The following is a 13344-nucleotide window of genomic DNA, read 5'->3' on the forward strand; positions in this document are numbered from 1 at the left end:
ATTCTGAAGGTGAGGAAACTGAGATGCAAGGAAATTAAGTGATTTACCTAAGGTGAATAAGCTGTCCCCAATGTTCAATTATAATCTCCATATAGATAACTCTCAAATTTACATACCTAAATTCTCATTATTAATTCTCTCTAACATTACCTGTTGCCCGATTATCTCTTTCTACATGTATCAAGCTCGATATTGCCAAAGCAGAAGTCTCTCTTCTCTTTCCCATCTTTCCTCCCACTCCTAGTCCATTTTCTTAACTTCCTTATTCTGCTGGGGATACCACCATTCTCTCAGTCACCCAGATTTGGTACACTAGGATTATACTCCTTTCTTTCACCTTTTGTAGCTAATTAATTGTTATATCAGATTAAAAAATCTACTTGGCTGAGACAACAGAAGCCATGAATTATAGATAACTTCTGCTCTGTTGTACTCCTTAGTTATTTCCCTAGGCTCCTTTTGTCTAGTCTCATGAAGGAGATGACTTCTTGCCAAAAGCCATGGAGGTTCCTGATGCCATCTCCATCTGGAAGTCTGGAAGCTTGTCCCCTTAATCGTTTCTTCTTTGTCATTTTCATGTATCCTTTGTTCAGTGACTCCTTTACTGTTGTTTTCAAACATGTTAACATCTCCATTATGCTTAAAAATTTAATTTGTCCTTTCTATATGACTTAGTTTGGAAATTCACAGGGGCTTTTTGGGGATGGAGGTGTTCAGACTCCTCCCTCTCATCTAATAGCAAAGGCTATTAGAAAAAGCAAGCCCATACACAAAACTTAGATATCCTAAAAAACCTTATTGAAAGATGACTTGATAAATTTATGAATTATGAAATATGGCCAAGCAATCTTTTTTTTTGGGGTATTCCCCAGGAAAGACTTACCAATGGCAGCTGAAAACGGGGCAAAAATCATATTTTAATCAGCACCAAGTGTGGGGGCAAACAACAAAGAAGGTACAGAGACAGGGTGAAAGAAAGATAGCAATGCACAGAAAATGCTGTGAAGAAAGGCATTTGGTGATGAGAAAGATATAGGAGAAGAGTCAGACAACATCACTTAGGTAATCATGAAGTAGAGTTGGGGATACTTGATAATGCTGACCAATGGAAATGAATGAGTGTTGTGGGGGTATGGGGATGGAAAGGGCCAAAGTGTGAGGTCTCATTTTTATTGCTTTTTGGGGGAACACACTCTTTATGCTACCTTGGGATTAGTTCATTAGCATAACCAAATCATCTCAAAGTTGTCAGTAAAATTTGAAAGTTAACATTGCCTCAAAATATCAGCAATATTTCTTATTGAAGATGTTTGAAACTTGGCTTAGATTTATATATTGCAGGACCAGAGCTCTGATAGTAGCATTGAGATGGCTTCTACTGATTTAGCACATACTACCAGAATGTGAATTTTGATTTTTATCTGACAAAATCTTTGGGACAGTTTGTACATGACTTTCAGGTTCTCCTTTGCTGTATGTTACTTCCTGTTATACTGGCTACTTACAAACTTAACTATACTGACTACAAGTAGGAAGTGGTCAGGAGGACTAGAACAAGATAAAAATTTAACACAAGCTAGGTAGGAAAATTAAACTTTGTTCAGGTCGATAGATTATCTAATAGTTACAAACCAACTTAACTATTAGTGTCCCCACATGTTCATAATAAGATTAAAGTGGTTCTCCAGCTTTTCCCTCATATGAAGAAAAAATACTATCTTTGATACATATTTGGTGATATTTTGTCACTTCCCTGCCTTCTTAGCGATTCTAAGTCAGTCACTGATTGAAAGACAAAGTATTATTTAATACCTTGATCCTTAAATCTATACTTTGGAATCTTTTAATTTTATAATTGATTAAAGTGAAGAAGAAAAATTTTGAGAGAAGGATCCAAGTCATCATGATTATGAAGATGTATGAGGATAGCAAATAATTGAAAGCCAAAAAATGGTATTATTTGTGTGTTATCTGAATTTATGACAGTCCAGTTCTCTAGGACAGTATCCAAATTTTAAAGGATTTAGATATAATACAGGTTAGCATTCATTTAGGGATCTTGTTCATTGCTTCATTTATTGGTATATCTTACATTACAAGATAAATCAGCAATGATGAGGAGAGGGAAGGAAGGACTAAAAAGACTTAGTAGTGTACCATCCCCTTTAATTATTATATCATTTTTCCTTTATGTAAACTTGTTGGAAGGATTTCTGTATTCGTTGCCTTATTTGCCTCATTTCCTTCTCCTCTATCCTCTGGCATTTTGTCTTTCCAACTCCACTACTTGCTTGGCAAGATTAACAATGATTTCTTTACATGCTAAATCCAATAGCTTTTTCCTAGTCTTTATCCAACTTGACCTGTCTGCAGTTTTTGACACTTAAACCCCACTTCCTCCTGCCTTTGCTTTAGTGATACTGTTATTGTACCCACCTATTGTTTCTTCTGCCTTTTCCTTCTCATTTATCTTTACTTGTCCATTATCACACTAAGTTTGGACATCGTCCAGAATTTCTCTCCTTGGTTCTTTTCTTTCTTTTTTCTATCCTTTGGTGATTCCAAGTTAAACTGTCAGCCTTAGGCATGTGACTCTCAAAATCTTTCTTTGACTCTGTTCTGTCTCATTCCGAGTTACTAAGTTGTAACTACAACATCTCTTGCATCTATTGGTCCCTGTTCTCTAATTTAATAATATTTCCCGATTTAAAGTGTTTGTACTTATGACTTTGTATAGGTGGTCCTCCAGATCCATTCCTGCCTTTTGGAATCACTTATCTTCCTTTGAAATACAGCTCAGGTGACACCTGTTGTAGGAAGGCTTTCCTGATTTTAAGTGCCAACTTCGCTGTTGTTGATGCTTTCTGTTCTTGATACATATTTCCTGTTATTCCATCTATACTTTTTATTGGCATGTGTATAAATATATCTTGACACCATCCCTACTCCCTGAAAGGAGCAGACTAGTTTTTTTTGTTTTTTTTTTTTTATGACCATTTTGAGAAGTTTTATTTTATTTTATTTTTTAAAATAGCCTTTTATTTACATGATATATACATGGGTAATTTTACAGCATTAACAATTGCCAAACCTCTTGTTCCAATTTTTCACCTCTTACCCCCCGCCCCTCCCCTAGATGGCAGGATGACCAGTAGATGTTAAATATATTAAAATATAAATTAGATACACAATAAGTATACCCGACCAAAACGTTATTTTGCTGTAGAAAAAGAATCAGACTCTGAAATATTGTACAATTAGCTTGTGAAGGAAATCAAAAATGCAGGTGTGCATAAATATAGGGATTGGGAATTCAATGTAATGGTTTTTAGTCATCTCCCAGAGTTCTTTTTCTGGGCATAGCTAGTTCAGTTCATTACTGCTCCATTAGAAATGATTTGGTTGATCTCGTTGCTGAGGATGGCCTGATCCATCAGAACTGGTCATCATATAGTATTGTTGTTGAAGTATATAATGATCTCCTGGTCCTGCTCATTTCACTCAGCATCAGTTCATGTAAGTCTCAAGGAGCAGACTAGTTGTAGCCACTTTACTTTGTATAATGTAGAACTGAATGGATTTAAATGATTATTGATGCTTTAGAGCTCAAAATGAAATCTTATTTATTTGCCTCTCCCTGGGAGAAACTGGGCAGGTTACTGAATACTGTTTGCCTTGGTTCATCAGCTATTAAATCTTTGGATAGAAATGTGAGATTTGGACAACCAGTAATTAATGTCATTTATGGAATGTCTACAACAGAGATTCTTAACCTTTTTAGGTGTTAATAGACCCCTTTGGCAGTATGGTATAGCCCATGGAAACCAGACTACCAGAAGGGTCCATAACAATTACCACCACCTATTGGTCATGGATATTTCCTCTTCCACATGCTGAGATCTGTCTAGTCTGGCCATATCTTTGCTCCTTACACAAGACACTCATTCTCTCCTCTCTGTGCCTTTGTTTTAGCTGTCCACATACCTTGAACTCACTTTTTGCCATTTCTTAGAGTCCTCTCATTCTTTGAGTCATAGCTCAGGGACCAGGTTCCTCATTCTCCTAACTGCTAGTATTCTTCCTCCTGAATTATCTTGTATTTAACTATTTTATATATAGTTGTATTTATTGACTATATTTCAGCTATGAATTACATTAGGATGTAAACTCCTTTTGAATAGAAATTGTTTCTTTTATTTATATTACCAGAAGCTAACACAATACTTAGCACAGTGTGGATGCTTAAAAAATACTTATTGATTGATAGACAATGAGTCAGTACTTTAGAAGACTGGATCACAGACAGCAGACCTAATATAGCTTGGTTTATAGAAGCTGCCAGATTTTGTGCTTTGTTTGGTATATCAAGAACTCAGGATTTGATAGATGAGATTTTGGGGCAAAACTTCTGTGGAGAATTAAATATTTATTGTTGAATAGGGTATTAAAATATTTTGTTAAAATATACAGTGTGTGGCAGCTAGATGGCACAGTAGGTTAAGCACTGGCCTTGAAGTCAGGAGGATCTGTGTTCAAATTTAGCCTCAGAAACTTAATATTTATTGATTGTGTGACCCTGGGCAAGTCACTTAACTCCAGTTGTCTCACAAGAAAGAAAAAATGTTTATTCAGTGGTATTTACTTATTGATTCACATGTAGAAGTATGCAGAGTGTTCATACACTAATTTATAATTCCCTGAAAATTGTTATTGGGGTTTTTCGGGGGTGGGGTGGGGTGTGGTATTCTGTTTTAGTTTTTGGTCTCTAAAATATATTTTTTGTGGTGAACTCATCTGGAACAATTTTAGAAAGACATTTATTAGGTTGTTTGGTAGAGAGAAAGCTGGAAAGAAGGGGTAAGCCCTTCCTCAAATCTTTGTGAGGTTATATAGAATTGAGAAAACGGCATATGGACATTTGCCTGATTAGTCTCCCTAAGGCAGTAGATGGTCTGCAAAAGGACAGTTTGAAATGAACATCAGTAAATCAGAACTCTGGAGAGCCCAAAACACAAACTTGGTGTTGACTCAAAACTAAGTGAGGCAATCTAAAAGGAGCAGCAAGTGAAACCTAAGCATTACCTGAAGCATCTCTGAGATGAGCCTTACCTCTTTAGTAAACTTTTGGGATTTGACAGTTTTTAGCCATATATAAAGCTAGGTTCAAACAGTATGAACAGATGATAAATCATAGTCCATAGTATAAAGATGAATACTTTACCAAAAATACAAATCAAGATTATAATAAAATTTTTTATTCTGTTCTATTGTTCCTTTATAGTTTAGAAGCATTTTACTCTTTAAAGGTGGCATTCTATATCAAGTGAAGTAATGTGTGTAAAAGTATTTTGTTAGTATTCTACTATATGTAATAATAGTTTAATAGTCATACTTAAAAGGATTTAGGAAATGATAAATATTTTGTGTTTACCTTTTTTTTTTTTTTTTCCCTTTCAGTTTGTCAAATGTGGATATGCAGGCTCTAATTTTCCAGAACACATCTTTCCAGCTTTGGTTGGAAGACCTATTATCAGATCAACCACCAAAGTGGGAAATATTGAAATCAAGGTAATATTTTATTTATAAGTAAATCAGGAATGAAATCTCTGAATTGTTATCTGAAATAATTTTTGTTAAACAAAACAGTGATCAAGCAAAGTAAATCATTAATGCCAATTTAAATCTAATTTTGTTTACTTTGTGACAGCATGTTTGGAATAAAATACATATTAGGTTCTGTATATAATACTTAATATTCTACTGAGGGTTTTAATCCGGGCTACACAATAGAGTGATTTTTAGAATGCTTTGTTCTTTAAAATTCAAAAGGTCTTTTTCTATCTTTCTATTTTATAGGGCAACTGCTGTTATATAAATGCTTCTTTGGAAACTTGCTCATTTTCTTTCAATGCTTTGTGGCCTGATCCTGTACTTTTTCACAGTATAACTGTGGAAAACTTTGGATGCCATGTAAATATGTGTTGTGCTCAACTAACATTACCAACCTCCTATACTCTACCTTAGAAGGAAGCTATGCTTGTCTTCCATTTGGCTTTTGCCCAAAGGTTCTCTGGTGTACTATTTCTTATTCTTGGAAAGGGGAGAGCAAGCAGGTAATATAGAATGTTATGGCCCTTAGAATCCAGAAAGTTGTTTATGAGTGAGCTAGTGTTGTAGGTTTTAGTTATGTAGCCTTTTTGTAAGACTTCTGGGTCCTATTAGAACACCATATCATTTGAATTAGAGGTTAGGATGCAATATGCAGTCAGTCTTTGGAGATGGAGATCTACAAAAAAGTATAGATTTATAGTAATAGTCATTTGTTTTCTTGCTAAGTTATTTATTAGCTCAATGAATAAATGTACTAACTGATACTTGTTTTTTTTAATCCTAAATTACATGTAAAATCTTTTTTAAAAGGCTTTAAAAAGACTGCTTCTTCATATTAAAAAAAAAAAATCACCAGAGAAACCTATAACAAATTGAAGCAGTATAAATAGATTTTAAAACAGAAATAAGTTGTTTGAAATAAGAAATGAATATATTAATTTCTAGCTAAAGTCCCTCCTTACAGCTTTATCGTTATGATATCTTATTTTCCAAGCACCTTTTTCTTTAATTCTGAACAAATTCCATCTTGAAATTTAAATCTTAATTTCAATTTGAGCATAATTATGATCACATAAGTTAAGCATTTAATGATTGCAACAAATATAACTGCCTTTCTTAAACTGAAATTAATGCTATCTTTTTTATTTGATGATACACCCAGTTGAAAGTTTAAAATGCCATTTCTACTTTACCGAAAGATTAAAAACAGTATTAGCATATTTAAACAGTGTTTGTTATATAGTTGTAACTTATCCGCAAATATTTGTTCATATATTTTGTACATACATGTCCTCATCCTAGGAAGTGGTTCATTTTACATTTAAAGCCATGGACTATGTTTTCATTCTCTCCATGACTTTTGGTATAAATGCAAAATGATTAACAGAGGGGGGCATTTCCCCTGCAAGATTTGCCTACTGTTTTCCACTGGTTCAGTCTGATCAATTTGTCATGCCTTTTGAAATTAGAACATCATATAATTAAGGTTGAAAAAATGTGGCATAAGGGATGTGACTAATCCATGCTTTTTTGCAAGAACCAGAAATAACAGCCTTGAACTACCTACCTACAGAAGGTTTTTCCTTTTTTTTTTTTTTTTTTAAACTTTCAGAAAATCAGATGTTATTAACATTAATTAATGAATTTGGAGAGATGCTTGGAATTTGAAATTATCTGTTTGGTAGATACGTTCTGTTTCATTCTTTTCAGCTTAAACAGCTAAACATTTAAGTCATAAATACCAAATTCCATTTATAAATAAAGTGTCTGAATTTTCCTTTTTTTAGGGTTGATGATACTGACCATGTTAATTTGGCCCTGATTTTATTAACTCAATAAAAATCATAGCAGTACTGCATCTGACTTCTACTTAATTTGTCTCTCTTGCTTGTGTGTTTAAAATTTTTAGTGAGGATTTTATTTAGGCCTTTCTGACTCTTACTTCTACCTTCTCTCTCTTCACCTTTCTTGACCTGTTGAAGTAGAATAACAAGATGGTAAGTGAGGTTATACCATGCTCTGTTTGTTTTCCACTTTTGCTTTATGGGACCAGTAGCTGTTATTTTGTGTCCCTTAGTATTTGGGAGGGGGGATATTTCCATAATTTTTTTTAATACATTCATTCATTTTTTAAAAACTTTTTTTTTCTTTCATTGCTTCAGTTTAGTGGCAACTAATTTAAGTCTTACGCTTTTTTTCTGAATGGGACATGTACCAAGGACCAAACATTCTAATCACTAACATAGTTTTGACTTTTTTTTGTCTACCATGTAGAAAAATTTAATAGTAAAATGGAATGTGGTGTGCATTATATTAGAATTCAAATGATTCTGTACAGGATTAAGTATTAAATAGAGAAAAGGGTCAGTAGAATTTCAAGTTGCAAGTAAGTTTAATTGACATAGCTGTGTTCAGTCAAATATTGTACTCATAGCTATGTATATTTGTCATGCTTTATGCTATCTGCAAAGTATCAGAGTAAAATTTTTATATGCAAGTGAAATGTAAATGGAGAAAAAGGAAAGAAACAATATTGATCAGTTTCTTCTAGTGAGGAGTAATAGAAACCACAAGCGTGTGGCTAAGAAAAAGAGAATACTCATAAGAATTTCAGCTATTAATGTTCATTTCATTTGTTCAACTAAATGTAGTTATACAGTAACCTATTCTTGTGACTCCCATAGCTTTGTCCCCAGAAGATTTGTTCTGTCCTTTTATTACATTTCTTTGAAATTTAAGATTTTTTTTAAAAAAATCTATTTGTTTATTTTTGGATATTTTTAAAGAGTTTAACATATTGTATCTTTCCCTGCTTGAAAATTAAGAATGTTGAATGATTCTAGTGATTGTACAAAAGCATTTTAAGTATTTCGTCTTTGTCATATTAGTTTCCTAGTAAATATCAAAAAACTAAAAAGATGGGGAGATGCCTAGGTTTAGTCCAAAATAAATGCCAATATTTAATATTAAAAAATCAAAAAAGGTACAGATTAATATTAGGTTGTTATAAACATTTTTGTGGAAAGTAATATGTATACAACAATATACCATGTGCTTTTCATTGAGTGTTTGTAGTTATTGCAAAATGCAGATTATTTAGAATCTTATGACTTTAATTTAGTTGCATACTTCAGAATTGTTCTTATTGATAATTGGAATTTGCACTGCCTGATGTTTGCAAAATATAATTTTTGCTGCTTGTTGTATGTATTAACATCTTTCTAAAGGCATTTCAGATAGTTACCATAATTTCTAATTCTTTTCAGGCAACAAGTGATGTTTTAGGCTTGAGTGCCCAGTGAAGACTACTGCTGTCAAGAGAGTAGTAAAGCCTGAGGCCTGACCTTATAGTTCACACCTTGTTTCAAAGGTCTGAGGGCAGAATGCATGATTTTCTCAGTAGGTTTTGTTTTAAGTTGAGGTCCTCTTTGAAAGAGTACATTGTTATTGTTATTGTATTAAAATCTTAGTCATAGGTAACAATTCATAGAAAGATAACACATAATTTACATTTATTCATCCACATTTTTATTGCATTTTTTTCTTCTTTTCCAAATTTCCCTATATGCTGAAGAATAGTAAAGATAATTTTGTTGATTCAGAAATTTCTTTCAGTTTTTTTTCTTTTGGAGTAAGGCAAAGCAAGTTAAGTGACTTGCCTAGGGTCACATCTCTCTTAAGTGTAAAATATCTTGAGGTCAAATTAGAACTCACATCTATCCATTGTGCCATCTATCTGGCCCTTGAGTTAACTTTAAGTATTTTCAAAGTAAGATGTTGATTTGGTTGTGAGGGAAAATACCATTGGGACAGATTTTTCCTAAAATGAAGCGTTTGTACAGAGTTAAATTAGTGACATTGTAAAGCATGCTTATTTTATTGAGTAATAATAATACTGATGATTCATGCTGTCCTTAATGTTTATATAGAACTTTGAGGAGATTTGTTTAAAAAAAAAATTCTTCATAATAAACTTGTAGAATAGGAAAGGCCTGTGTTGTAGATCCCATGTTATAATCCATGAAATTGATGATTATAGAATAGTTAGTGTTGGAGCCAAAATTTGAATCCAGCTCTGCTGAGAAGTTTTGTGGTTTTTTTCCTGTATTTCTTCTAATAACCTTAAGTAAGCCATTTAAAATGTATAAAATACAAGACAATGTGTACCAAAATGTGTTAAAATGAAGGTTAAATTTGCATAGGAGTGTTGAGTATCTTAAGGATTCAAGTGCTGATCTATTTATTAATTCTTGATTTTTTATCTTTTATGAGTGATACTGAAGTATTAAAATGTTTAAAGAATCAAGCACTTATAATACTTCAGTTTTGAAAAGGGCCAATCATAAATAAGGTGAGCACTGTAATTTTATTGCCTCCTGATAAATGTGGTGGAATTCCTTTTCAGCTTTTTCTTGTTGTTTTAAATGTTTATAGAGCTTATTTGTTAGAAATCTTAGTTTTTTTTAATAGGATTCTCCTCCCTAATCTTAAGACTGAATGTGTTTTAATAGTGTTGCTCTCTTCTTCCTTAAAGAGTATTTTAGAGATGGACATTTTTAGAAAAAAAAAAAAACAGTATTAACTAATTCCTTATATTTTGTTGAGATTGCCTAATTGTCATTAATCATTGGAGGAAAAAAGTTTTATTTCTGTAATACTTTCCCACAAATTGTAATATTGTATAATTGGATAATATTAATGCTAATATAATTGGAAGCAGAGTGTATCTGTGTGTGTATGTGTATACATACAGATAGATAATGGGTTTTATGTGTGATGTCATGTTTTTCTGAAATGCTTTTGAGGTTTACATTATTATTCATACTAAGGATACTTATTGAAAGAGTTGGGGCTTCTTCCCTAAAGATTTAATTACCTTAATACTCATTTGGGATGTTATATATATATATATATATAATGCTGATGTAAAATTGTGGCCCCTTTTTTGCTTTAAGTATTCTATATCTTTCAAATACTTATTACTACCATTTTGGTAACAAGAAGAATATTCACAATATGCTAAATTGAACATTTTTCTATCAACTTATCTTCTCCCTCTTTATACGTTATCTAACCTTTCACATACTTTATTATTTAAGTATTAGATCAAAAGCAACAAATGAAAACCACACAGAAAGCCCTTTAGTATAACAAAATCTAGGATTTATTTATACTAATAACTCTTTCTTTTGGGATCATAAGAAAAGAAGGTAAGATCAGTTTATTATTTCAAACCACAATTATACATTAAAATTTGTCATTCAAAAATGAAACTTTTCAAAGTGATCTTGAAAGACCAAAGTTTAATGCGACCCTGAAAACTGGTAAGGGGAAGTGTATATTTGAAAGAACTGCAGTAAATCAGGGATTGTTGTTTCTTAAAATATTAAAGACATGTGATTTTTTTTTTTTTTTTTTTAAGAACTTGTATATAAAAGTTGGAATAGTTTAACATGTTCCTGTTGTAATTTTTAGGATCTTATGGTTGGTGATGAGGCAAGTGAATTGCGATCAATGTTAGAAGTTAACTATCCTATGGAAAATGGCATAGTTCGAAACTGGGATGATATGAAGCATCTGTGGGACTATACATTTGGACCAGAAAAACTTAACATAGATACCAGAAATTGTAAAATCTTACTTACGGAGCCTCCTATGAACCCAACAAAAAACAGGGAGAAGATTGTGGAGGTAAATTTAAGATGGGGTTTATGTATATACATTTTTCTGTGAGAAAATTTTAAAATTAGAAAGATCTAAAAAATGTTGTCTTTCCCAAATTTTGGAGATGTGAATAACTTTCCAAAATAAGGTAAGTAGCCAAAGGGAAAAAGAGTAAAGAAAGTCTGAGTCATCAACAATATGGGTTAGTCTCCTGTATTTCTATAGCTTTTTAACATAGAGACCTAGTGAAAGATTTTGAGCCATAGTAGGCCCCCCAAAAGAATCTAGTTCAACTCTTTTCTTTTACAATAGAACAAACTGTATTCAGGGTCTTGACTAATTTCACATTCTCAGTGGTGGCAAAAGCAAGATTATAGCCTAAGTCTTCTGTTAGGTTGCATGTTAGGAATATTTAGCTAAAATGTGTAAGGTAAGTTTATCTTATTCCAATGAGCATAGACGTGAAGCTAGTTAACTTTTTTTTTTTTTTTAATGTAGCTATTTTAAATTAAAAATGGACTAGTTTTGAAATGTGGTTAGCTCAGTTTTTCATTTTGTGCTTGTAGCCCAGAGTTGACTCTGTGTTAATTTAAACATGGTTACACTTCCCTTTTTGAAAATTAACACAATTGTAAGCCATTGTTCTTTTAAAGGGTCTTGAACAGGGACAGGTTATTTCCTGGGATATTGTTAACATTTAAGTTAAAGATTTAAAAAGTCTGAGCTTAGCTGTCAAGCTATACTTTTAAGAACTAATTTCATTCAGCTACTATTTATTAAGCACCTGATGTATGTAAAGCCCTGTGTAAATGCAAGCCGAGATACAGAAATAATTAAGACTTGGTTCCTGACCTAGCAGGGCTTAAAGATGTCTCTGCTATTCTGATTGGATTTACCATTTTTGTATTGGAATTCTGTGCTTTTAAGTATAAATTTGTCTAAAACTGACAATATATCTAATTAGAAAACTGTTGTATTAATATCAAGAGGAAGAAGAAGAAACTCCTTTGTATAGCATTTTGAAGTTTGCAAACTGCCCTCTTCACAACCCTGTGACATATGGATGGTATAATGTAAATACTTTCCTTTTACAGATTAAGGAAACTGAGGCTTGTGGAAGCTATTTTTAATACTACAAAAAACTTTAATGACTTTACTAATAATAGAAGGGAATTGTTTACTGGATTCAGTGCTAGACACAGAAAACTTTCAGGATTGCAAGCCATAGTTCACTTTTTTCTTTTTTTAAATAATTATAACTTTTTATTGATAGAACCCATGCCTGGGTAATTTTTTACAACATTATCCCTTGCACTCACTTCTGTTCCGACTTTTCCCCTTCCTCCTTCCACTCCCTCCCCCAGATGGCAAGTAGTCCTATACATATTAAATATGTCACAGTATTTCCTAGATATAATATATGTGTGCAGAGCCGTAGTTAACCTTTTTTTAAAAAGAGGATGATAGAGGAATAGCTGGGTGGTGGCGCAGTGACTAGAGTATCAGCTCTGGAGGAGGATCTGACTTCAGATATGGCCTCAGACATTTAACTAGGTGTGATCTTGAGCAAGTCACTTAAACTTTGTCTTTTTTTTAAAAATGATAATGGCGTATGCTTGCCAAGATATCTCATGAATATAACTGCATTGTTATATTCGATGGCAGTATGTTTAAATTTTATGAATTTTTTTGTTATGTTAAAATATTCACATTCTTTAAAAGCATAGAATTTTCTCAACTTTTTTTTAATCAATGGGGAATAATATGCATAATCAAAAATTGAATAATGTTCCCATTTGCATTAGATTTGAGGCCTTTGAATGTCATAGGTTCCCTCTTTCCCAAGAGTCACAATTATGATCCAGGCAAAGTATAAGGAAATTTGTCTGTTCAAAGCAGCCCATTTCCCATTTGCTACCCAACTGGCATGCTACCCTGATAGGTAGGCATAGAGTCCTAATCTAGCAGGATTGCTTCATAGCAAGCAAATTCTAATTTTTGCCCAACCTCAGTAATTGACGATATATATTTTTAGTTCTTTCTGTCTTCTCTTGATGTCCTTTTTTTCTT

The 13344-nt window shown here is 32.7% G+C and overlaps 1 protein-coding gene across 2 annotated transcripts in view; it reads left to right on the plus strand.

Moving 5' to 3' along the window:
- ACTR2 (actin related protein 2) overlaps positions 1 to 13344 on the plus strand; it is a 57551-nt gene that overhangs the window by 16320 nt on the left and 27887 nt on the right. Inside the window, exons 2-4 of one of the 2 annotated variants that reach the window (XM_031950586.1) lie at positions 5458 to 5568; positions 7596 to 7607; positions 11086 to 11301. In XM_031950586.1, coding sequence (XP_031806446.1) covers positions 5458 to 5568; positions 7596 to 7607; positions 11086 to 11301 — 339 coding nt within the window. The remainder of the gene's footprint in view (positions 1 to 5457; positions 5569 to 7595; positions 7608 to 11085; positions 11302 to 13344) is intronic. The other variant, XM_031950587.1, reaches the window with a different exon arrangement.

The sequence above is a fragment of the Sarcophilus harrisii genome, chromosome 2 (genome assembly GCF_902635505.1).
Source record: "Sarcophilus harrisii chromosome 2, mSarHar1.11, whole genome shotgun sequence".
Classification (NCBI taxonomy): domain Eukaryota; kingdom Metazoa; phylum Chordata; class Mammalia; order Dasyuromorphia; family Dasyuridae; genus Sarcophilus; species Sarcophilus harrisii.